This window comes from Lathyrus oleraceus, chromosome 6, assembly GCF_024323335.1.
Source record: "Lathyrus oleraceus cultivar Zhongwan6 chromosome 6, CAAS_Psat_ZW6_1.0, whole genome shotgun sequence".
Classification (NCBI taxonomy): domain Eukaryota; kingdom Viridiplantae; phylum Streptophyta; class Magnoliopsida; order Fabales; family Fabaceae; genus Lathyrus; species Lathyrus oleraceus.
Window position 1 is genome coordinate 455929439 of NC_066584.1, and position 27554 is coordinate 455956992.

Sequence of the window (27554 nt, forward strand, 5' to 3'; positions counted from 1 at the left end):
GAAGGGACTATCATCATTTAACCGTAGGCTACACCGAAGGGTCATCGAGGGACAAAATCGTATTTTCGAAGGCAACATCCGAGGGACTATGATTTATTCTATGATGATTTAATCGAAGGGCCATTGCTAAGTGTATCCCCACATTCGCGGGACATGACCGTAATATCGAAATTGTGGGGTAATAAAGAGAGGTCCGATATCATTTATTTAAAGTCCATGTTTTAAGTTCATTAGGTAATTATGGTGATACCGCCTTAAATCGATACATTAAAATCAACACATTAAGGATCCCTACATTAAAATTAATTAGGCAATCAATATGAATCTTCACATTAAAGTGAAACAATTTAGAATCCATCTCCATGAAAGCCTCCCATGCATAAAGCGGAGTACCTAGCCGGCTATTTCTTCGGAAGTATGCTAGCCTTTACACCATGAACACACGGATTAAAGCATCGAGATAAAATATAATTGGAAATTGCACCATAAGATAAATATAACAGCCAGGAATTTAAGCCAAATAATGCAGTATTATCATCAGGTAAACATGAAAGGGGCAGCAAAAGGGCAAAGCAGCCCCTGGCCTGGTCGCCTCTGCTTCGCCTAGCGAAGGCTCAGCGAAGGCTCGCTGCGGGCTCGCCTAGCGAGGAGCTAGCGAGCGGCCCCGGGTTTGAAATTTGAGAACATTAGGACCTCAACCTGCAGCATGGCTTATGGCATCCAACACATAATTATATGGTTCAATTTCACGATATTCAAGCACATTTAAATTCTCATGCAAGACTCCAAAATGGTTATGAATTCAATTATAATATCCTCCACAAATTAAGAACATGAGGTGGTACCATATGCCAAATGAGAGTACAAAATGATATCATATGCAAATTAAGACACTAAAGTGGTACCACATGCAAAATAAGGACACAAAGTGATAATCATATGTAGATTAAGAATCCTAAATCATATGCCAAGTAAGAAACTAAAGCGATAATAGTGAGGCAAACCTGTTTGCAAATCGAGTTGCAACCTTGAATTGGCGAGCCGGATTGAGTTGGGCGACGGTAGCTTCGGAGCGGGTAGCGGCCTTCAGGGTTTCCGCCTTCTGAACTCTTTGGGCCAGCAGGGTTTCGGTGCTAGGGTTTTCTCGGGATCTCTGTGTGAGTGTCTCCGGGTGAGTGAGTCCGCCTCTGTGTGTGTCCTTGTTCGTGGCAGAAGAGCATGTATTTATAGTAGTGGCAATGGTGACCTAATGGGCTTAAAATGAGGTCCAAAATTTCCAATTTTCGCAAGCTTCGCTAGGCGAAGGAATTACTCGCCTGGCGAGCAAATTAGGTTTGGGCTTTTTCTGGACCTGACGCTTCGCTGGGCGAGTGGCATGCTGAGATACTCGCTAGGCGAAGGAGCTGCTCGCCTAGCGAGCAAGCTACTTTGGACCGCCTGTGGATTGGGCCTGTAGTGAGCTGGGCTTTTGTCCGTTTGGCATCAGTGCCTTGCGGAACAAGTCAGAGGGTCTTGGAAAATGCTTTGTAACACCAAGGGGCAAATTTTGGGGTATGACAGCTGCCCCTGTTCAATATTCTCGAACCGAGAGAGTAGAATGGCATATGCCGTTCGTGGTCTGGAGGTGAAAGATTATTGAACACCAGAATGCCCCGAAAATTTGCACTTATCCTTCAGTCTTGACGGAGATGGGCTTAAAGATGCCATCCAGGTAGTTTGATGAGGAGATGTCGTACGTTAGACAATGTCTGAAGACATGGATGTCATACCGGGTCATACACTAGACCGTATAGTGAATCATCCATCATGCTGTTGACTTCGCTGGGGAGTCAGAGTATGCTATATGCTGTTGGGGATAAGGGATCAGAATGGATCATACACTGGACCATATCTGAGTATCAGAGTGAGCTGTTCGTTAGGCGGATGACTTTGATGGGGATGAAAGATCAGAATGGATCGTACGCTAGATCGTATCTGAGTTGCAGAATGGGCCGTCTGCTAGGCGGAATCTGCCGAAGAGGGAATAGTCGTAGACCAGCCCACCATTCAGGAATGTACCTGTCCGAAGGTAGCACCTGAGCAAGGGAGTAGTCGTATACTAGACTACCATTCAGGAATGTACCTGTCCGAAGGTAGCACCTGAGAAAGAGAGTAGTCGTATACTAGACTACCATTCAGGAATGTACCTGTCCGAAGGTAGCACCTGAGAAAGAGAGTAGCCGTATACTAGACTACCATTCAGGAATGTACCTGTCCGAAGGTAGCACCTGAGCAAGGGAGTAGTCGTATACTAGACTACCATTCAGGAATGTACCTGTCCGAAGGTAGCACCTGAGAAAGGGAGTAGCCGTATACTAGACTACCATTCAGGAATGTACCTGTCCGAAGGTAGCACCTGAGAAAGGGAGTAGCCGTATACTAGACTACCATTCAGGAATGTACCTGTCCGAAGGTAGCACCTGAGAAAGGGAGTAGCCGTATACTAGACTACCATTCAGGAATGTACCTGTCCGAAGGTAGCACCTGAGAAAATGAAGGTTTAACTTGGTCGTCCATTAAACCATACTTGAGTTGTTGAAGATCAGAATGGATCGTACGTTAGATCGTATCTGAGTTGAAAGAGTCATATGTTGGGCTGAATCAGAATGAACCGTACGTTAGGCTGTATCGGATACTGTTTGTTGTATTTGCAGCGAATATCTGGGGTGGGCTTAGAGATGCCACCATTGGGAGAATGCCAGAATGAATGTTGACATGGAGTATATTTGAAAGGTGTAGCTGAATCCTGAATGTAACTGATACAGATGTCTGTCCGAATGGACCTTTGTGTTGATTGTATCAAGAGGATAATTAACCTGAACAACAACCTTAGCCTCATGCAATGTCATGATGCATGAGATGTTTTATGCCTGCGAACCTGGTATGCATGTATATGCCTGTATACGAAATGATGTAAAGTGTATGATGCGGAATGAAATAAACGTGGGCGTTGTATGCAGGTATGTAGTATGAAATGATGTAATGAATGCACTAGGCGTCTGAAGCATTCTTCCAGGGGACACTACAGGGGAGATAGATCTCAGTCTGCTGGTCAGAGGCATTGGTGTTGATGGCCCTTCCTTAGCTGGGGATTTGGGTTCTGTCCAACGGGCCTGGCTGGGGATGGAAGAGATGACGTGTCTGTCTGGTGTTGCCGACCTCTTCTGGGGAATAACTGGCGTTGCCGGGGAATCGGATTAGCAACTGACTCCTTGGGGAAGCGTGGTTAGACATTCTCCACGATCCTGAAGTCGTGTAGTAATTGCTATCGCTATTTTAGGCATGCATTTTTGGTAAACATCGATCATATTCAAGTGCATAAGTCAATTCAAATGAAACCAATGGACGTTTACGCAAACAAAACAGAGAACGTGAAACAAAAGCATCTTTTTGGAAATGAAATTGTATTGATGTTGAAAGAGGGCCTATAAACAGGCAATTTATGTACAAGGAGACGGAAATCCTAGTAAGAGGAAATTGTCAAGAAAAAGAGAAAGCTACGCAGAAAAAGTCCTATTGATTTTGATTCCACTATTGTCATTATGTCTTTAAGTATCTCATCCCCTGCTGTCAGATAGAAGTGATTGGCTTGTTCAGTCCCCGGAACTGGGTTGAAGGGGCAGAGAACGGGACATAGTCATACGCTTTAATCCCTAATTTTTGCCTGGACCGCCTTTTCAGGTTTTCAGTCCACCGGGATACCCTTTTTTGCCCAAGCCGCCTTTTCAGGTTTTCGACTTGCCGGGTATACGTCTTTATATATTTATCCCTAATTTTTGCCCGAACCCTTTTGGTTCGCCGGGATGCCCTTACTTTTGCCTAGGTACGTCGACCTAGCGGGTCTCTTTTATGCGTAGTATTTTTTAACTATGTCCGCGTTCACAGGATGCGGGAAATCTTCGCCATCCATTGTAGCAAGTATCATGGCTCCACCCGAGAATACCTTCTTAACCACAAATGGCCCTTCGTATGTGGGAGTCCACTTGCCTCTGGGGTCACCTTGTGGTAGAATGATACGCTTGATCACCAAGTCGCCTACCTGATATACCTGTCTCTTGACTCTTTTGTTGAATACTTGGGTCATGCGCTTCTGATATATCTGCCCGTGACAAACAGCCGCAAGTCTCTTCTCGTCAATCAAGTTTATTTGATCGAGTCGAGTCTGAATCCATTCATCTTCGTCTAAGCCCGCCTCTTTCATGATTCTTAGAGAGGGAATCTGGACTTCCACCGGTAAAACGGCTTCCATTCCGTAGACTAAAGAGAAAGGAGTTGCCCCTGTCGAAGTTCGCACGGAGGTACGATAACCATGAAGAGCAAATGGTAACATCTCATGCCAGTCTTTGTATGTTACCGTCATCTTTTGTATGATCTTCTTGATGTTCTTATTAGCAGCTTCTACGGCGCCATTCATCTTTGGCCGGTACGGAGAAGAATTATGATGCTTTATTTTGAACTGCGTGCAGAGTTCCGTAATCATCTTGTTGTTCAAATTAGTACCATTGTCAGTGATAATTCTTTCAGGGATGCCATACCGACAAATAAGACTATTCTTGATGAACCGTGCCACCACATTCTTGGTGACAGAAGCGAAGGAGGCTGCCTCTACCCACTTCGTGAAGTAATCAATAGCGACGAGAATGAAGCGATGTCCATTTGAAGCCGTAGGTTTAATCTCTCCAATCATATCGATGCCCCACATTGCAAAGGGCCAAGGCGCTGTTAACACGTTCAATGGAGCAGGAGGCGCATGTACTTTATCCGCATAGATCTGACACTTGTGGCAGGTTCTGGAGTGACGGTGGCAATCAGCTTCCATGGTAGACCAATAATACCCTGATCTCAGAATCTTCTTGGCCATTGTATGTCCATTAGAATGAGTCCCAAAAATGCCGTCATGCATGTCTCCCATAATCTTTTCTGCTTCCTTTTTATCCACGCAGCGAAGCAGAGTCGAGTCATGATTACGTTTGTATAACACTCCATTACTCAGAAAGAATTTAGCGGAGAACTTCCTCAAGAATTTTCTGTCCTTGATGGATGCCCCTTCAGGGTATTCCTGAGCTTCCAAATATCTTCTTATGTCGTGGAACCAAGGTTTCTCCTGTACCTTCTCAGTGTTAAGTCCATAACAGTACGCTGGTTCATCTAACCGCCCAATGGTAATCATGGGAGCTTCACCGTCCCATCTGACTCTGAGCATAGACGACATGGTAGCTAATGCGTCTGCCAACTGATTCTCTTCTCGTGGGATATGTTCAAATGTTATCTCTTCAAAGTATGGGATCAATGTCATCACCTGCTCTCGATAAGGGATGAGATTTGGATGTTTAGTATCCCATTCCCCTTTGATCTGACTGATTACCAAGGCCGAATCTCCGTACACCCTCAAAAGCTTGATTCGCCAGTCTATAGCAGCCTTGAGTCCAAAAATACATGCTTCATACTCAGCCATATTATTGGTGCAATGAAAACATAGTCTAGCAGTGAGAGGTGTATGGTAACCTCCGGGAGAAATGAGTACAACCCCAACACCATGGCCCAATGCATTAGAAGATCCATCAAAGACCATAGTCCATCGGGATCCCCATTCGGGTCCTTCATCTGGTTTAGGTTTTTCATTATCCGTAACAAACATGACATCCTCATCTGGGAACTCAAAATTCATAGATTGGTAATCATCCACCGCTTGATGAGCCAAATGATCAGCCAGCACGCTTCCTTTGATTGCTTTCTGGGTAGTACATTGGATATCATACTCTGTTAAGATCATCTGCCATCTCGCTATTCTTCCGGAGAGGGCAGGCTTCTCGAACATGTATTTGAGGGGATCCATCCTAGAAATCAACAAAGTGGTCTGATTCAACATATACTGTCTTAGTCGGCGAGCAGCCCAGGCCAAAGCACAGCAAGTTCTCTCGAGCAGTGAGTATCTTGTTTCACAGTCGGTAAACTTTTTGCTCAGGTAGTATATGGCATGCTCTTTTCGACCAGACTCGTCATGTTGCCCCAATACACACCCCATTGAACTTTCTAACACGGTCAAATACATGATTAGAGGTCTTCCTTCGACTGGTGGTATCAGAATTGGAGGTTCCTGGAGGTAGTTCTTGATTTTGTCAAAAGCTTCTTGGCATTCATCATTCCATGTCATCTCTTGATTTTTCCTCAGTAATTTGAAGATGGGTTTGCAGGTAGCGGTCAAGTGGGAGATAAATCGAGCAATGTAGTTCAAGCGTCCCAAGAAACCTCTGACTTCTTTCTCCGTACGGGGAACTGGCATTTCTTGAATAGCTCTCACTTTAGCCGGGTCAACCTCAATTCCTTTACCACTGACAATAAAGCCTAAGAGTTTACCGGATCTTACTCCAAAAGTGCATTTGTTCGGATTCAATCTCAACTTGTACTTCTTCAGCCTCTCGAACAGTTTGTATAAATGATCGAGATGCTCTTCTTCAGTATGAGATCTAGCTATCATGTCATCCACATATACCTCTATCTCATGATGAATCATATCATGGAACAAAACCACCATAGCACGCTGGTATGTTGCCCCGGCGTTCTTTAGACCGAACGGCATTACTTTGTAACAGAAAGTGCCCCATTGCGTCACAAACGTAGTTTTCTCCATGTCCTCAGGTGCCATCTTAATCTGGTTATAACCCGAGAATCCATCCATGAATGAGAATACTTTGTGTTGAGCGGTGTTATCTACCAGAACATCAATGTGCGGGAGTGGAAAGTCGTCTTTGGGACTTGCTTTATTCAGGTCTCGGTAATCTACGCACATTCGCACCTTACCATCCTTCTTTGGCACTGGCACCACATTAGCAACCCATTGAGGATAGGAAGTAACGGCTAGAAAACCGGCATTGAATTGTTTCATAACCTCGGCTTTGATTTTCTCAGACATTTCGGGACGCATGCGGCGAACCTTTTGCTTGACAGGACGGCAGTCTTCCTTCGTAGGCAGCCGATGCACCACTATATTAGTATCCAACCCAGGCATGTCTTCATAAGACCAGGCGAAAACCTCTACATAGTCATGCAACATCCGAACCAATCTTTCCTTGACACTGCTTTCCAATCCTGCTCCTATTTTGACTTCTTTTCTGTCCACCTCAGTACCCAGATTTACAATTTCGAGGGACTCTTCATGCGGCTGTATAGTCCTTTCCTCTTGCAGTAACAATCTGGCAAGCTTTCCAGGGACTTCACAATCTTCCTCACTTCCATCTTCGGCTTGGTAGATTGGATTTTCAAAGTCATAATGAACAGTAGCGGAATTATTATCAATAGGATCCAGAGTGAGTACGGATCTGCAATTTGTTACGTGAGTGTGTGTAAGAAAGCATAGCTTGTTTGAAAGACGACAGGAAAAAATAAAGAGCGCAACATTTGAATGCGAAAATGTCCATTGATTTATTGAATATGAAAATATGCTTATGAAATGACAAAACCCTTAACAAATTAGCTATTGTGCCCCGGGTATAGACACAATGCTTTAAGAAGTTCAATTAGAATTTGCAATGCTAAATAGACAATAACAATTACTCCTGACTAAAGGAGATCGGGATAGTGTCTTCAGCCTTCCAATTATTGAGTCCGTCGCCAATTGTTGGGTAGATCCAACTATCCAGGTCGCAATCACTGTCAGCATCTTCTACAACATTGATTTGATCTTTGACCGTCTTCTCAGAGTTGAATCCCAGACCAGCTTTGTCAGACTTGTACGGTACGTTGATCAGTTGACCCCAGCCAGTACAGCCACCATCTTCAACCACAGCTTGAGCATCTTTCAGAGAAATCATAGCAGGAGGAGCACGAGTAACCTTGGGCACACAGGGAGTTGGCTTAAGGACAGGATCGGGCGGAGAAACCACTTCAAATGACTGAGTTGGAGTCTCGAAGAATTCACCATCCATCTCAACGTATCTGAAGGTATGCACACTACTGACAATGTATTCTTCCTCCCCACACACAGTGACGATCTTGCCCTCTATTGGATACCTCAGCTTTTGATGGAGGGACGAAGCCACGACACCTGCCTCATGAATCCAAGGGCGCCCCAGTAGGCAGGAGTAGGCAGGTCGAATGTTCATTACATAAAAGGTAGTGTTGAAAACTTGAGGTCCTATCTTGATAGGGAGAACAACTTCACCGTGGACAACACTCTTTGCACCATCGTAAGCCCGCACCACAATGTCACTAGGCTTCAGTTCAACGCTCTTGCAGTCAAGTTTCTCGAGCACGGTTTTTGGTAACACATTCAAAGAAGAGCCATTATCGATCAGCACATGAGACAGGGTGATCCCTTTACACTCAATGGAGATATGCAGAGCCTTATTATGGTCCTTTCCCGCTGGTGTCAGGTCAGCATTGGAAAAACCTAGGCCACCGTCGACAGTCAGATTAGCAACATAATTTTCGAACTGATCGACGGAGGTCTCCTGAGGTACATGGGCAGTCTTCAGGAATTTTATCAAGGCATTGGCATGAGATTCAGAAGACAACAACAAGGACAACATCGAGATTTTGGAAGGAGTGTGCCCCAACTGCTCTACCACATCAAAATCACTCTTGCGGATGATTTTCAACACTTCTTCCATTTCTCGTTTGGCAACGTCTTCAGTAGTATCTTCGACAGGTGTCTCTGACTGAGAAGGATTGACTGGTTCCTTTCCTCGAGTCTCAGGAGCTGGGGGTGAGATTTCTGGAGAGAAGATCCTTCCACTTCGAGTAACTTTACTAGTCCCAACAATGTCATTAGGATTAGCAGAGTCACCAACTTGCTTTACGCCATGGATGTAAACCTCACCTCCATAATTCCACGGAATGGCCTTGCTTGAGGAGTACGGTATTGGGCCAGGTGCAGTAATGATCAGGGGAGCTGCCTTGGGCTCAGCAATGATCTTCACAGGTACCCTGGGAGCGGTAATCTTAACCGGAACTTTGGACCTTGCAATCATAGATATTTCTTCAGTAGGGTTTTCCGTTTTAGAAACCCTTTCAAAGAGAATTGTACGGTCGTCCATCAGCCGTTGAATGCCATTTTTCAATTTCAAGCAGTCCTCGGGCCAAAGTGTGCAGAGATTGCAATCTTCAGTACAACCTGGAAATAAACCAGCTTGCGATAAATTCCGCTTTATGATCGGGAGAGGAGATGTTAAGTCCGCTACAGTAGTGATGAGAGAATCGTCATTGAGAGCATTAACAGCCTTGTCATGATTAGGCATAGGTGCATTGATGACATTAGGAGTCTCCGGAGGCTCGAACTCAATTTCCCCAGCATCGATCATGTCCTGAATCTTATTCTTCAACAGCCAACAATCATTTGTATCATGCCCGGGGCTATCGGAGTGATATGCACACCTGGCATTGGGATTATAACGAGGCGAAGCAGTGTTGACATTTGCAGGAGGACCTCTGAGAGTGATTAGGTTTACCTTCAGCATACTTTGCAGTGCTTGTGCTAAAGTCATATTGAGCTTGGTAAACTGCCTTCTTGGTCTGTCTTGTCTTTGCTGGAAGTTTTGAGCTGGCGGGGCTGCGATCGTCACTGCTCCGATGGCATGGTCACCGATTTTCTTATTATGATTCTTTTGACCATACACAGCATTCGATTCATTCTTCCCATGGTAGGACTTTTTACTGCTTGTAGAAGTAGCTGCCTGTAATTTTCCACTTCGAATGCCGCTCTCCACCCGTTCACCTGTCAGTATAAGTTCAGTGAAACCTGATGAAGAACTCCCCAGTAGGTGGCTGTAGAATGGGCCAGTCAGAGTACCCATGAACAGGTCTACTAATTCTCGGTCAGTCATAGGGGGTTTGACCCTGCCGGCCAAATCTCTCCATTTCTGAGCATACTCTTTGAAGCTTTCTTTAGATCCCATGGCCATATTCTGCAACTGTAGCCGAGTAGGTGCTAATTCAGAATTGTACTGGTACTGCTTGTAGAAAGCCGTTGCTAGATCAGTCCAGGTGCGGATGTCAGAGCTCTCGAGCTGATAATACCATTCCAACTGAGTGCCAGATAGACTCTCTTGGAAGAAATGGATCCACAGTTTCTTATCAGTGGTATGCGGCTGGATCTTTCTCACATAAGCCCTTAGATGCATCTGAGGACAAGACGCACCATCGTACTTATTGAAAGTGGGGATTTTGAATTTGCGAGGAATGGTCACATCGGAGACCAGACCCAAACTTTCGAAATCCAGACCAGGTGTCTTCTGACCCTCCATGGCTAGCATGCGTTCTTCCAGCAATTTGTACTTATCATCTCTTGGAGAGTACTGTTCATTTTCATACTCCTCATCATCATCCTCAGGGTTAGAGAAATCAACATTCTCCTCCTCTGAATCATTTTCCGCCCCCTCTTCTGGGCCATTCGGGATTCCAAATTTGATTCCCGTAGCCTGTCCTTTACGCCTTCTGCCCGGGTTAATGAAGCTCACAGCTTTCTTGTCCTTCTTCTTTTCAGCCAAAAGAGCCTTCAGCTCCTCCTGCCCCTTGGACAAGCTTAGCATCATCTCCTTGAATTGAGCATTCTGAGTCTGGAGATCTTTGACAGTCTGTTCGAGATCCATTTTTCTGTTTAAGAGGCAGACCGTGAGAATATGGTCCTTTAGAACACCTGTTATGCAATGTTATGTTATGCGATGCAATGTATGAAATGTTTTCAAGGACTTTTGGAATTTAACTCCGCATAAATCCCCAACAAGAGGGAAATGTTTTATTGCTACTTTTTTTCAATGTTCATTACAAAAGGAATAATAGTAAAAATACAAAGCTCAAGTCTCCCAGGGGCGACTTCTTTTCGGGCGAAGATATGCATTGAGTCTTCGTTCCTCATTAAGCTGACTGGTGAGCTCTAACACTTTCTTCCTTTCTGCATTGAACTGAGCTTCGAAAGTATCTCTCTCTTCTCTCAACTGGGTCCAGGATCTTTTCAATTCCTCAACATCAGTAGGCATATCTGGATAAGGAATGATCTGGGAAGTAGCTCCTTCGGCCTCTGATTCAACAGTCAATGGTCCGACTGCAAGATATGGCATGACAAGTTCGCGAGCTCTGGCGCGCACCCATCTGAGATAAGGCTCCATAGGAATAGAATTTTTCTTTCCTAAATTGCTTCTTCTCACCATGCCCCAAGCTCGTACAAACCTTTGGCGGAGACCTTGAGAGTCATTGTCATAGTCAAACACTGTACCTTGAATAATCATTTCATGTGGACCATCTCTTCGAGCATGCCCAAACTGACGTAGGGCTAAGGCAGGATTATAAGTAATACCTCCCCTTATCCCCAGGAGTGGTACATTAGGGAATTCTCCACAACGGTCGATGATGATAACATTTTCTCTGAGGTTAGAACACCAACGGATGTTTAAATGGGAGAGTGCCATTATCCTTTGGGACCATTTCAGATTTTGATCATTCTTCAAGATTGATTGAGGAAGGTGCGAAATAAACCACCTAGACAACAAAGGTACGCAGCACATGAGAGTCCCTTGTTTCTTCATAGTACGAGTGTGAAGGGAATGCAAGACATCTCCAAGCAAGGTAGGCACAGGGTTATGAGTGAGGAATATCTTAATAGCATTCACATCTATGAATTGGTCCGGATTAGGGAATAGCACCAAACCATAGATTAGCAATGCTAGAACATCTTCAAAAGCATGGACATTCATAACTTTTAGGAATTCTCGGGCCTTACCTATCAGAAATTTGGCAAGTAAACCTTTAATTCCACTTCTTGTTACCCAATTAGTTTCAATGTCGGACTTTGTCATGTGTAAAGCTGCGGCAACTTCTTCGGCCTTTGGCATCTTTTCTAAACCACTGAAGGGTACTTGATCGAGGATAGGCATCCCAAGCAACTTGGAAAACTCTTCCAATGTGGGTACCAACTGATAATCTGGGAAAGTGAAGCAATGATGCTTAGGATCGAAGAACTGGAATAGGACTCTCATCATATCTTCTTTGAAACCAGTGGTAACTAAGTTGAGAAGATGACCATGTTTCTTGTTGAACTGAGCATGATCGGGGAGTTCTGACACCAAATCCTTGAGTTGAGGAGAGATTGCTACAAGATTGATCCGGATAGTCTTCCTGGAAGCCATAACCTGTTCAAAGAGCAAAGCTAAATTCCTAAGTCCTTGAAATGGTTAGTATGATAATGCCATGATGCTATGATGTTATGATGTTATGCCGTTATGATGTTATGCTGTTATGCAAGCACAGACATGTCACACAACAATCATTCCTAGGTTTTAAGGCTTGCATGAGTTCCATAGGTAAGTACCCTCCCCACTGAAGTTTGGTTGGTTCAATCTGTCCTAGAATAGTAACCGGGTTCTAGAAGGATCTCAAATCATCGACCTTTCTTTAAGTCCACTTCAGTGCAACACCAAGTGGTTGACCGGAGCTTCCCTAAAGTCCAATCTCAAAGAGTGTAGTATCGAGTATCAACCAACCTCAGTCGGAACCGAAGCCAGTTATCTCACTACTTTCTAATGGCTAGGATGAGTCAATTAGGGTTCTAAAGGTCTGGTTAATGCTCTGATGACACCACGCGGAAGCCAAATTTTTCCTCAAGTAACATGAGGAACATCAGGACAACCAAAGTGTCACATTAACCGTAGCCATCATTTTGACCATTCCAGTATACGCCGGATAGTCGCGATGATCTATTGCTACTTACCTAAGGTACACTAGATCCGGGTGTAGGATCTTTCACTCAAACAGTCCCTTAAAACAGAAGAACAAATGCAAACATAAATGATTTTTAAGGTGGACCTCTCTTTATCAGTCCCCAGCAGAGTCGCCAGTTCTGTCATACGGTGAACTGGACTGTATTGGATTTGTAATCGCAATGTCGCGGTTAGCAAGAGTCGCCACCGACTTTTCTTTTATCCCATAAGGAAAGGCGGAAAAGAACAGGAAAGACCTTAATTTTAAATTCTTAGGTTCGGGAGGTACTTTATACAAAGGGAAGGTATTAGCACCCTTTGTATCCATGGTTATCCATGGGCTCTTAATTGCTCAATCATTTATGTTTTTTTTTTTAGTTTGAAAAAGGTGATTGAAAAGTGTATAAAAAGGCTTTGAAAACGAGAATTTAACTTTATAATGATTCTTGCATGAATGTATACAAAGTGGTTATCTCGTATAGTTTTCTGAAAGTAGTTTAGAAAAATATAACTCGGCAATGATCCTAGTACGGATGTATGCTAGGTGGTGATTTTCTAAAAAGGATATTTGAAAGGTGTGAGGTGTGAAAAGCATTTTTTTGTTATGAATGAGCAATTAAGGGTTATACCTGTCCGAGGTCTTTCCGGGCATTTCCTATCCTTATGAGGGTAAAACTGTCCTTACTATTGGGGAAGTAAATAGTTTTATCCTGGGGATGTAGAAGGGTCATCGTAGGGTCATCGATAGGTCATTGAAGGCAACAGTTGTGAGGATACCTTAGCATTCGAAGGGACTATCATCATTTAACCGTAGGCTACACCGAAGGGTCATCGAGGGACAAAATCGTATTTTCGAAGGCAACATCCGAGGGACTATGATTTATTCTATGATGATTTAATCGAAGGGCCATTGCTAAGTGTATCCCCACATTCGCGGGACATGACCGTAATATCGAAATTGTGGGGTAATAAAGAGAGGTCCGATATCATTTATTTAAAGTCCATGTTTTAAGTTCATTAGGTAATTATGGTGATACCGCCTTAAATCGATACATTAAAATCAACACATTAAGGATCCCTACATTAAAATTAATTAGGCAATCAATATGAATCTTCACATTAAAGTGAAACAATTTAGAATCCATCTCCATGAAAGCCTCCCATGCATAAAGCGGAGTACCTAGCCGGCTATTTCTTCGGAAGTATGCTAGCCTTTACACCATGAACACACGGATTAAAGCATCGAGATAAAATATAATTGGAAATTGCACCATAAGATAAATATAACAGCCAGGAATTTAAGCCAAATAATGCAGTATTATCATCAGGTAAACATGAAAGGGGCAGCAAAAGGGCAAAGCAGCCCCTGGCCTGGTCGCCTCTGCTTCGCCTAGCGAAGGCTCAGCGAAGGCTCGCTGCGGGCTCGCCTAGCGAGGAGCTAGCGAGCGGCCCCGGGTTTGAAATTTGAGAACATTAGGACCTCAACCTGCAGCATGGCTTATGGCATCCAACACATAATTATATGGTTCAATTTCACGATATTCAAGCACATTTAAATTCTCATGCAAGACTCCAAAATGGTTATGAATTCAATTATAATATCCTCCACAAATTAAGAACATGAGGTGGTACCATATGCCAAATGAGAGTACAAAATGATATCATATGCAAATTAAGACACTAAAGTGGTACCACATGCAAAATAAGGACACAAAGTGATAATCATATGTAGATTAAGAATCCTAAATCATATGCCAAGTAAGAAACTAAAGCGATAATAGTGAGGCAAACCTGTTTGCAAATCGAGTTGCAACCTTGAATTGGCGAGCCGGATTGAGTTGGGCGACGGTAGCTTCGGAGCGGGTAGCGGCCTTCAGGGTTTCCGCCTTCTGAACTCTTTGGGCCAGCAGGGTTTCGGTGCTAGGGTTTTCTCGGGATCTCTGTGTGAGTGTCTCCGGGTGAGTGAGTCCGCCTCTGTGTGTGTCCTTGTTCGTGGCAGAAGAGCATGTATTTATAGTAGTGGCAATGGTGACCTAATGGGCTTAAAATGAGGTCCAAAATTTCCAATTTTCGCAAGCTTCGCTAGGCGAAGGAATTACTCGCCTGGCGAGCAAATTAGGTTTGGGCTTTTTCTGGACCTGACGCTTCGCTGGGCGAGTGGCATGCTGAGATACTCGCTAGGCGAAGGAGCTGCTCGCCTAGCGAGCAAGCTACTTTGGACCGCCTGTGGATTGGGCCTGTAGTGAGCTGGGCTTTTGTCCGTTTGGCATCAGTGCCTTGCGGAACAAGTCAGAGGGTCTTGGAAAATGCTTTGTAACACCAAGGGGCAAATTTTGGGGTATGACAGCTGCCCCCAGAGGAAATTTAAATGTTGTACATCCATTGAAATATCCTTTCTACCCTCAGGGGCAATTCAAATGTTATAATTCCATTGGAAGATCCTTGTCACCCTGATAGCAAATTTAAATGTTGGATTTCCATTGGAAGATTCTTGTCGTCCTTATAGGTTATGCAAATGTTAAACTTCCATTGGAAGATCCTTGCTGCCCCCAGAGGAAATTTAAATGTTGTACATCCATTGAAATATCCTTTCTACCCTCAGGGGCAATTCAAATGTTATAATTCCATTGGAAGATCCTTGTCACCCTGATAGGAAATTTAAATGTTGGATTTCCATTGGAAGATCCTTGTCGTCCTTATAGGCTATTGGACTTCCATTAATAGATCCTTGTCGCCATTTGATGGACTTAACTTAAATGTCTCGCCTAAGGGACTCAACTTAAAAGTCTCACCTGAGGGACTCAAATTAAAAGTCTTGCATGAAGGACTCAAATTAAGAGTTTCGCCTGAGAGACTCAACTTAAAATTCTCACCCAATGGGCTCAATTTAAAAGTCTAGCCTATGGGACTCAACTTAAAAGTATCTCCTAAGAGATTTAAATAAAAGTCTCTCCATAGGGACTTAACCTAAAACTCTCGCCATAGGGACTTAACTTAAAAGTCTTTTTGGAGGGACTCAACTTAAGAGTCTCGCATGAGGGACTCAACTTAAGAGTATCTCTTGAGGAACTCAAATTAAAAGTATCGCTTGAGGGATTCAACTTAAAAGTTTTGATTGAGGGACTCAACTTCAAATTTTTTCATGAGGGACTCAACATAAAAGTATCGCCTGAGGGATTCAACTTAAAATTCTCGCTCGAGGGACTCAACTTTTAAGTCTCACATGAGGAACTCAACTTAAGAGTCTCTCATGAGGGACTCAACTTAAAATACTCAAATTAAAAGTCTTTCCTTCCTGAGTGATTCAAATTAAGAGTTTTGCATGAGAGACTCAACATAAAAGTCCCGCCTGAGGGACTCAACTTAAGAGCCTTGCCTGAGGGACTTAACTTAAAAGTTTTGTGTGATGGACTCAACTGAAAAGTATCGCCTGAAGGACTCAACTTAAAAGTCTTGCGTGAGGGACTCAACTTAAAATTCTTTCCTGAGAGACTCAACTTAAAAGTCTCGCTCGAGGGACTCAACTTAAATGTCTCGCCTAAAGGACTCAACTTAAAATTCTCGCCCGAAGGACTCAACTTAAAATTACCACATGAAGGACTCAACTCAAAAGTCTTGTTTGAGGGATTCAACTGAAAAGTTTCATCTGAAGGAATCAACATAAAAGTCTTCCTTGAGGGACTCAACTTAAAATTCTTGCCCGAGAGAATCAACTTAAGAGTCTTTCTTGAGAAACTCAACTTAAGAGTCTCGTCTGAGGGAATCAACTTAAGAGTATTTCATGAGAAACTTATCTTAAGAGTCTAGTTTGAGAGATTCAACTTAAAAGACTCAACTTAAAAGTTTCGCCCGAGGGATTCAATTTAATTATCTCACCTGAGGGACTCAATTTAAGAGTTTTTCCACAAGGACTCAACTTAAAAGTCTTGCCTGAGGGACTCAACTTAAATTATCATATGAGTGACTCAACTTACAAGTATCACATGATGGACTCAACTTAAAATTCTCATATGAAGGACTCAACTAAAAAGTATCGTCTGAAGGACTCAACTTAAAAGTTTCGTATGAGGGACTCAACTTAAAAGTCTTTCCTGAAGGATGCAAGTTAAAAGTCTCGCTTGAGGGATTCAACTTAGAATTTCATATAGGATTTTAAGATTAAATCATTTCGTCCTTTACAACCCCTCGTGCTTGAGAGATTGTGTATTTATATATTTGCATAGGATATATAAGAGGTGACACAATATTCACCAAAGGCGGGTGAATAGCATCCATCACCCAAAGCAGGGATATTGTTCACCCATTTATCACAATGAGTGCTCATTATCTGCAGGGTTCTACCATCAATTGAATCACTTGCCCACTTTGAAAAATGTGTGTAATGACATGTCCCTACCCAACAACAGTACAAAAGGACCATCAAAGAAGAAATCCATGTTCGCAAAGATAATAAGGGAAATATCTTCTCACTCCCAAGCTTTTGAGAGAAAATAATAGTGTAATCACTTTCTTGGGTTCTAAGATTCAGGCCTAAGAGGTTTCTACAAATACCTCATACATAAGGATGAGGAGAGACATTCAATTTACTCAGAAATCACTTATATATAAAGTTTCTCAACATCCATGCGTGAGCTTGCTCTAACGCCATAGAAATCTTATAACTCTCAGAAAGTATTACACAACTAGAGTTTGTCGTTCATTTTACTTTTAGCAAGTACAACATCTAATAACTCTCAAGTAGGGGAAGGATAAAAGTGAATGAAAATTGACTTTGAAAATGTGTCCCTAAATTCTTTGCGCCTATCCTTTCCTTATTTTCTAGGCGTGTGGTGCAGTAAGTCGTTGGATATATCTTGAATTTGGATTACATGTACTCCTCCATGTGGTAGTTCTGTTGTGCCGTGAGTACTTTAGATGAATTATAACTCTCTCTGAGTGGTCGGCCGATGACCATTATGATCAGTCCGGAATAATTACCCCTAACCCTTTGTTTCTTTAGGGCAGTGTAAGAGTTTTATGTATTCACCTCATTCGCCAATCATTCTTAAGCTTACGTGGAAAATAAAGATGAGACATTGTGATCTATTAGGAATTAATTCCTTTAATGCGCCATATGTTTCAAATGTCTTTTCGGAGGTACCCTCATTGTGATCTTCGAAAACTGAAACACTTGAGTATTGTATATAGGTGACTTTAAGCGTTGATAGAGTCTATTCCCCTTGGTATGTCATCCCACGATTCCTAAAGAGCATGTTTCTCATTTCTTTGAGGTGTCTTTTCTGCTTCATTGTTATTTCCTTTTCCTTCAACATTTTCCTTTTCCCGTGCTTAGGGTAAATTGTATCCACCATGGTTCAAAATTCAAAAGATGTTTGTGATTCTTGAGTAGATCTTATCTATTCTTCAACTATTTCAGTCTTTTCTCGAGAGGGTGGTCTTGGTGAAGCCTTTATGGATGTTGGTCAATCTTTAGATTAGGGGTGTCTTAACCTCTGATGAAAATGAAAGAATCTGTAGTGAGTATGGTGATTGTGCCATACCTTTCTATGAGTTCATTTTTTAGATCATGGATTTCCAACTGCCCTTCAATGGTTTCAAAATGGAAGTCCTTAAACATTTGATGGTTGCTCTGTCGCAGCTTCACCATGCGAGTTGGACGTATGTAAAAGTCTTCCAATATTGGTGTGAATTTAAATGGGAGACCTTCTTTGACCCTTTTCTTCAACCACTTCAAAGTTCAATGTGGTCCTGCGACTCATACACGAGGTTGTGGTTTGATTCACCTGGTGCCAATTGTCCATGGCTTCGGGGCTTTTCCGCAGAACTTAAAACGTTTCGAAGATCGATTTTTCCTGATTGCCTCCTTCGCCAGCAGGCTCATGCAACATTATACGTCGTCAGAGACAGAGTGGACGTCGGGTGTGTTGACTTGTTCCCCAAGAACTGGAACGAGGGTCATTTTCTGATGGAAAATGGTTGTACGTCTACAGAGGGGACGGACTTTCCCATGAAGATCTATATCTAAAAAATGTCAAATTTCTTATATTTTACTATCAAAAGGTGAAAAACAATGTCAAAGGGTAAATCTGGAAATTGAAATTCAGATCTATGATACAACAATTGAAAGTCAGACTAGTTTTGCAACAAAAATGAGATATCTTAATTATGAAGTGATTTAGTTGAAGAATAGACACGTATAGAGATTAGAATCTGAAATACAAGGACATTTTGGAGGGATGTGATCATTTCATGAAGGATAGTGAACACCACCTATTAAAAAACACACTCCAAATCAAAAGGTATTTATAGCAATTTGAGGAGGTTTGTATATATTTCGGGGCTGATTAAAACCATTCGGGAAATTTCTGAAAATTCATTTGTCTGGAAATAATCAAATGAGTGCCGCACAAGACGAATCTTAATTGCTAGATACAGGCAACATTGTTACCGCTTAGATGTTGATTTCATTTCTTAATTACAGAAGTATAGCAAGTAAGATCAAGGCGCGCATAAATTTCGGTAAGGAAAAGCAACTTAGCAAAGTATTAAAACCATGCAACATATTTTTCTTACAACCATTCACATTTTACTAAACATAGAACACCCCAGACTTCCTCAAATTATGTCTTCTAAACTGTAGCAAACTTCCTCTATCCATATCAAAACAACCACAAACAAAATCTATTTCATGAAAATAATCAACAATAGAGATATCCATATAAGTTATCATGCTTTCCAAGATCTATCTAATTTCTTTGGCACCCACCATGAGTATTTGTCCATGGTTCTCCGCAAGCATAGCAAAACTCATGTTTGCACCTGCAAACAAACACCACCACTTAATCAGTTAAGCACTAGTTCAAGGATAGAAACAAATGTTGAATTTACTTTTTGTCCTTGAACATACTTTTGAGGTTTAAGTTGCTTTTTCATAACTTCATCAATTTTTTAACTAATAAAGCAATGGAGAATATTGATTTTTGGAACACTTGTTCAAGCGATAAAACTAATCCAAAATAGATCCTTCCGATTGAAGATTAGTACCCTCGCTTCATATTTATTTTCCAATGGCATAATCAACAAAAAATTCTACAACAAAAAATTCTACAACACAAAATCATCAGACACAAACAACTATGATGACTGTTTATGTTTGTGGGGGTGAGTGATGTCTCAAACTTAGAGAAGGATTAATGATTTTATAAACCCGAGAATTTGGGGATGAAGTTTTTCACGATGCTATCCGTTAATGAGTTAACATATTAAAATTAGAGGACCAAAGGGGTGCGTTTTAAAATTAAGAGAATATCACCTCATAAAGAAATAATTAAGGTTATGTTTGAATATAATAAAATGAATCGAGCGGAATGAAAAGCAAACTAAATATTCGATTCTATTTTTTGGAACTTTTAAGATGGGACAAGACAAATTTTTCGTTCTGCCCGAATTAGAGGAGAAAAAATATAGTGGTAAGTGATTGAATAGAATTAAATCCATACCATTCTCCGCTACCTCCGATTTTAAATGGTCCAAACAATGGAACCCCACTTGTTCCATCACATACCGCTCCACTCCATTTGATTCCATCCATCCAAACAAAGCCTAAAACTATGTTTCGATATTTTAAAAGAATGAGTGGAATGGAAAACGCGGAATAGAGCGGAATGAAATGAATCGGATTACGAATTCTATTTCATTATTTGGATATTTTAAGGAGGAACAAAGGCATGATGAGGGGTAAAAAAATGATAATAAATGATGAAATTGAATGAAATGCATTTCATCATATTCCTAATAATCTAAGTGACAAAATAGATAACTAAGCCATAAACAAATTATCCTTCTAATGAGAAACTTGCATAATCATGTTTAAAAAGTAGACAAATTTTTGTTTCTTTCCTTTCATAATATGCTTCCAAAATTATAAGAGTTGCATTTGTGACCAGAATAAACTAACCTGCATGTAATATGCAAACACCCCTCCTTTTTCTCAACATAGAACCTGCATCTAGAACACCTTTTCCATTTCTTCTGATTAGCAAGCTCTCTAACAAGAAGATCTTGGCTTCCTCTTTCATCCACATTCAGTGTCTGAAACTCCTCACAACTAACCCCAGGATGCCAAGAAACATGACACCTAGCACAAAACAATCTATGACAAAAAGGACATTCAGATTCCCTAATACCTTCCCCTCCCTCTTCATCCTCATCAAGCAACATGGCAGAACAATCCTTAAAAGGGCAGTAGAATTTAGGAACAGTAAGCAAAAGAGCCTCACACATTGCATCATCCCACCTATCAATCAGTTCTTTGGGAAGCAATGGCCTTAGGGTTTCAAGCTCCAACACACCCTCGCAGTTCAAACCAGGGCAAGAAACAACCGTTATGTTCTCTTGGATTTTCGTTGCCACTTGTTTAACAACACATTCGGAACAAAAGGAATGGTAACATCCTTGATTCCTGAACATTTCCTCGTCCGTTTTTGCTTCAGCGCAAATCTCGCAAATGATGATCGGTTCTTGTTCTTGTTCTTTGGTCACGAGAGGATCAACTTCAACGGCCTTTGATGAAGATGCTACGTAGCGTAATGGCGGGGAAGTTGATGAGGAAACATATTGGGAAGTGATGAGTGAGTCCTTAAGGGTTTCATTGAACAGTAACTCTTCATCGACGGTTTCTGACGAAGATGCTACGCACGGTGGTGGTTGTGGTTGGGACGAAGTGATGACAGAGGACATTAACGCTTCTTGGAACTGTAACGCTTCAGCGTACTTTTGATCGGAGACAGGGGTAGGGTCGGTTTCATCATCGGAGACGACGGAGAAGTAAACATCATCTACGGCGTCGAGACTAAGGAGTGGGGGTGAGGATGATGATGGTTGCGCCATTGGTGTTTGTGTTAATGTCTCACTGAAGTTTTTGAGGGAAAATTGGGAATGAAAGAAAGAAAGAACGAGTTGGTTGCATGGAGCGAGAAAGGCTTTTTTTGGAAAAGCTAAAAAAGCAATAAATAAAAAGAGAGCACCAGAGGTTAGTGAATAAGGCGGCGTTTTGATTGGAAAGGTCGCATAATAATAATAATTTACTCCTATAATTCGGTTACGTTATTTTCAATTTTCCAAATCATTTACTTAATTAAAGTTAATACAGTCAAAACAAAATGTGTGTAAAAGGGTGAATTTGTTTTTTAAAAAAATAATCCATTTTTTTAAGGAAATTTTCAAAATATTCCTAGTTTCAAAAAAATTCTCAAACTACACCACTTTTAGGTGGAGGCGCCAATTCAATTAGCAACTCCTCTTAAATACTTGAATGGAGGCGTCAATCCAATTGACGTCCATGTGTATAAGTTGATAGGAGACGCCAATTAGATTGTCAGGTATACGTGATAGATAAATTTGAAATATGATCAATTGATATTAATAAAATTTGTCGTTTATACAAAAAAGCGTAATGGTGATGACCGGGATCACCTAACCGACCTCCGGTCCCACATCCTCTAGCTACCATAACCCGTGGCTCTAACCCACGTTGATGATTCAGTACCGGTGTTTGAGCATCTGAGGGGTCAGGAGCGTCACTACCAACTACAAGAGAAGGCCTGTTGAGGTAGTCAGACAAGTCGGCATAGTCTTCAGTATGCATCGATGGTGTACCGTCGTAGTTGAGCTCATGACCCATGTCAGAGAAGTTGGGTTGTGGTTGACTCATTGATGGGCGACCGGGACGGTTGAAGGGAGACATGGGTTTGAATGATGCGTCGAGGAAAGGTTGGAAAGGTTGTTGGGGTGTTTGGTAAGGTTGTTGGATGTTTTGGTTTTGTGAGGTTTGGGCTTCTTGGCTATGGTAGGAGGAGGGACGGTTGGTGTTGAATGATCGTTGGGTGTTCTGGCTAAGGCGACTTTGGTAGGGTGATGGGGTGGGTGCGAAACTGTTGAGTCTCGGGTTGATGGTCAATTTGTTGGTGGTGGTATGGGGTATGCTCTTGGTATTGGGGTTGGATGTATGGCATGTTTTGGTTGTATGTTTGTGTGTTGGTTGAACGAAACGTTTGACGGACAAGGGGTTGTGCGTATCCGGTCTAACACTGTTGTTGGGGGTTTGATGTTGAGGTGTCAGGTGTGTAAGTCATTTGGCGTGGGTCGTACAAGTACATATCCTCGGCGATGAACTGAAAACCAATTGATTTGTACCAAGCCATATAAGTACGACTTGGTTTTTCTTCAGTTGGCATGACTACGTCAGTTAAGACATGGTAATGGCGGTGCTTCCATTTGCGACACTCCGATCTTGCGAAGTTTTGCCATGGATTGAAGTTCCATTGATCGTTAACTTTGCGCAGATGTCATTCTCCTAGGCTAGCTGGGGGATTTGGGATGCTTTGGGGCATACCGAACTGCAACTTCACACGATCACTATTGTGCATCTCTACAGTTGTGAACCGTATGATCGGTGTGCGTGCAGTCCATACGGCCACATCTTCAGTGTTGACCTCATGGTCATGATCCAAATTAAGGTATGGACGCCAAATGAACTGAAATGTGAAAGAAGATAGGATTATAATCTAGGTAGAAGAAGTTAACAAAATATAACGAAATAATTAAGTTATTATCCTTACGTCTGTCGGTCGAAGGTGATCCAACAGATTGCAATACTGAGTAATACAGTGTCTTGGACATTTGTTGTAACTCATACCACGTGCAGACCATCTACACCAAAAAGTCAAAATATATTAGTTAGAGATAATAATCTTTAAAGAAGTAAGTAAAGATATAGCAATTTAAACAACTTACTTTTGTGCATACGGAAATGTGAAAGGGTTGTTGTTGACGGGTGCTAGGGACGGTAGTCTTGACCAACCCCATGCTTGTAGTAAAACAGCACATCCAAAAAATGTATATGTGTCTTTGTGTGAGTTTTGGCACAAGGAGCTATAGAGATAGGCTAGACAAACAGATCCCCAACTGTAACTTCTTATTCTATCTACATGTCTAAGTAAAGGTAAATACATAATATGCATGCTATAACCACTACCTTCGGGAAATAAAAACGAGCCAATTAACAACATAATATAACACCTAGTTTTTATTATTCGAGCATCTTCGGTAGAATATTCATCTAAGTATAAACTATTATAGTACGACTTAAGGCATGAAAGTAGTATAGCTTGACCTCTTGCGTTATCATCTAACAAATCAGTCTCCAAGAGATCCATGCAAATTGAATTTGCATAATTGGTTTTACCATTAACAACCTTACCTTCAATGGGCAGTCCCAAAAGCATGTAGACGTCTTCTAACGTCACGGTACACTCACCGGTTGGGAACTAAAATGTGTGTGTCTCTGGTCGCCATCTTTCACATAAAGCTAGAATGAATTTGTTATCTATGGACCAAGACAAAATCTTGCTTATATGACCAAAACCAACGAGTTCAACATAAGGTTGAATCATCGGGTCCATATGGACATATTCGTGGACCCGAGTCCGGAACCTTGATACATCCTATAAAAGAAAGAACAAAAAACTTGAATAAGTTGGTATGTTAAAATAAAAGGGGGTTGGTGAAGATGAAAGGAAAAAAGTTAACAAAATAAAAAACTTACCTATGTTGCGATGTTTGCAACCGTTCCTCTATGTGACTCGCCCATTGTGAGGATAGATATTTTGTCTGGGGTTGGTACAGGTGAAACTATGAGAAGTTATTGCATATGAAAGTGTAGAAGAAGTATTATAGAAGAAGCAGTGAGAGTGATGGTGTGGAAGAAGTGTTGATGGAGTGGATGTATTTATAGGAAAATGAATGGGAGCATGAAAAGTTGTGCTTGCATGGTGTCTCCAATTGAATTGGAGACCATGTACAACCTTTAAGAGGTGTCGCCATTCAAATTGGGGCCTCCATAGGGACATGCATGCAAGACCTAGGTCTGATTGCTTGGTTTCGAGGTCTGCATGCATGCTTTGACAAGGTGTCGCCAAATGGATTGGCGCCCATGTGCAAGGAATGAATGGGGGCGCCAATTCATTTGGAGTGTGTGTTTGCATGTCTGACACGTGGTTGTCCTGTCTCTTGCATGCTGAACATGTCACTTCTTAGTAGCTTGCATGGTTTACACATTATTTCGTAGTAGCTTGCATGTGCGACACGTCACTTCGAACTAGCTTGCATGTGCGACATATCACTCCCCTATTTAAGTGTCTTACTATCAACATCCAAGACACTTCACTCACATTTATCTACAGCAAGAAAATAGTTTTCATCTGCACAATGTCATCTTCACCAAAATACAGTGTCAACGTTCACTGCAACGGTGAAACATACGAGTCTGAGTTATATGGTTTTTGTTTTCGAAACACTGATACCATTAGACTCACGATCAAGAGAAATGCAACCTTCTTGCATTTGAAAAAAAGAATATAATCCTGTATAGGATCGGGTATTGTGTCAAAGATCACGTATCAAAATCCAATATTTTTTTTAGAATAGTCAATGCAAGTTTTTCCCCCTTAAGGTACGAGACGATGAAGATGTTGAATACATGTTTGTTAGTCATGAACATTCAGGATGCAACTGTATTGAGTTGTACATTACTCTTCAACCATGTATACTATCTCAGCAGTCTCAAATAACTAGTCAGGATGAATCTGGTGAATTTGATCCACAATGGTCAGATGACGTCAACCCAGAAGCAGAAGCAGAAGTGGATGTCGTTGATGAAGAAGAAGAGGAGGCCGAGATACAGGTTGATCACATGCTGAACAACGACACTGAAGATGATGATCAACCACCACCAATACCTCTTAGTCATGTCTACAATCCGCCTCAACATATGACAAATATGGATCTACACGACGATGAAACATCCAACAGTGTTTTCTATAATCCGTATCCGAGATCAGAAGGCGAATTAAAGGTGGGAGACATGTTTCGTACCAAAGAAGAATGTGTTCTAGCTATCAAAAAATTCCACATGAACAACTCTGCTGATTTTACAGTGAAACGCACTGATTCTAGAAGGTATGTTATCGAATGTCGTAACATGCTTTGTAAGTTTCGTTTGGCTGCGTCTTACAAAAAGAAAAACGACTCTTGGGAGATCGCTTCAATAGACCCACCTCACAGTTGCATTGCAACTAACGTTGAACAAGATCACCGTAAATTAAGTGTTGCGTTGATATGTCAAGACATTCTGCCGTTGGTTAATAAAGACCTATCAGTGAAGGTGAGTATAATTATATCCCATATCAGAATAACATATAATTATACTCCATCTTACAAGAAAGCCTGGATTGCGAGGACAAAGGATATTGAACAAGTATTCGGCAATTGGGAGGACTCATACAAGGAATTGCCACGGTTTTTATGGGCACTAAAAACATATGTCCCAGGAACTGTGGCAATTATGGAGACATTGCTAGCGATGATGCCAAACGGAACCTGTGCTACAAGTAATAGAATCTTTCACCGTCTCTTTTGGGCATTTGACCCGTGCATCAAATGTTTCGCATTCTACAAACCTATTATTCAAATTGATGGCACTTGGTTATACGGAAAATACAAGGGTACTTTGCTCATGGCGGTTGCACAAGACGGCAACAACAATGTCTTTCCCGTTGCCTTTGCTCTGGTTGAAGGTGAAACGGCTGGTGGATGGGGTTTCTTTCTTCGACATCTAAGAACGCATGTGGCTCCATAAGCCAGTCTCTGTTTGATTTCTGATAGACATGCTGCCATTGAGAGTGCCTACAACAACCATGACAACGAATGGCATGATCCTCCTTCTACCCATGTCTATTGCATCAGACACATTACACAAAACTTCGTGTGTGCTATAAAAGATAAGAATCTTCGCAAGAAGGTGGTGAATGCTGGGTATGCTCTAACTCAGTCGTCATTTCAATATTATCATGATGAAATTAGATTGTCTAATGAAGACGCAGGGAGATGGCTAAATAACATACCAGTAGAGCAGTGGGCAAGGGCATTTGACAGAGGTTGTCGATGGGGCCACATGACAACAAACCTTGTGGAATGCATGAACGGGGTATTCAATTTGGTTAATTATGTATTGATTAATTCAATTATATAAATTAACAAAAGATTAATTGTTATGTACAAAAATTTATAGTGCAATACTACATATGACAACCATTTGTTTGTAATACTTTTTAAATGGTTAAAATAAAAGTCCAATCTTTTAAATAAATTAGTGGTTAACTGATAGTGTAAAAAATCTTTACACTCTAGATGCATATCAATTAAATTCAATTAACAATACTTTTAAAATTTATTTAAATTATTTATTAATTTAATTGAATTGATTATGTAATTTTTTCGATAAACACTTATTTTAATAAAGCATAAAGGGTGTTAAACTAGTACAAAAGAGAATTAAACAAAAGAAAACAAGAATCTCAATCAAATGGAAAACTACAACCCAATATACTCTCCAGAATTGGAGTATCACACCTCCCTAACAAACTTAACACGATTTTTAGACAAAATAGAAATTCAATCTCAGTCTAATAATTTAATGAAAAGCAAGATTTCAGCATTATTCCAAACAAAATTGTTAAACACCACCTTATTCCTACTTAACCATATACACCAACACACTAATAACCAAAAGAAAGTGAAAAAAGATGGTATGTCAACACAAACCAGCTTTACCGAAAGAAGCTTCAAAGAACGAATCACTAAACCCGCCCCACTCATTCATCTGCCATTGGACCTGATACAAAATTCACACCCACCCAACCTAAACATCCTTCCATAACAGCCTGACTTTGAGGCAAAAAAAAGATGACCCATCAATTCTTTCTCAAA

General features: G+C 41.4%; 1 protein-coding gene across 1 annotated transcript; it reads right to left on the bottom strand.

Annotated features, from left to right (window-relative positions):
• Window positions 1-19271: 19271 nt before the first annotated feature.
• On the bottom strand, window positions 19272-21748 carry LOC127097133 (E3 ubiquitin-protein ligase RSL1). The gene is made up of 2 exons (XM_051035640.1): window positions 20686-21748; window positions 19272-19547 (listed from the first exon to the last, which is right to left on the bottom strand). The coding sequence occupies exons 1-2, from the start codon at window positions 21615-21617 to the stop codon at window positions 19475-19477; spliced, it is 1005 nt and encodes a 334-aa protein (XP_050891597.1). The 5' UTR covers window positions 21618-21748; the 3' UTR covers window positions 19272-19474.
• Between the last annotated feature and the right edge of the window lie 5806 nt (window positions 21749-27554).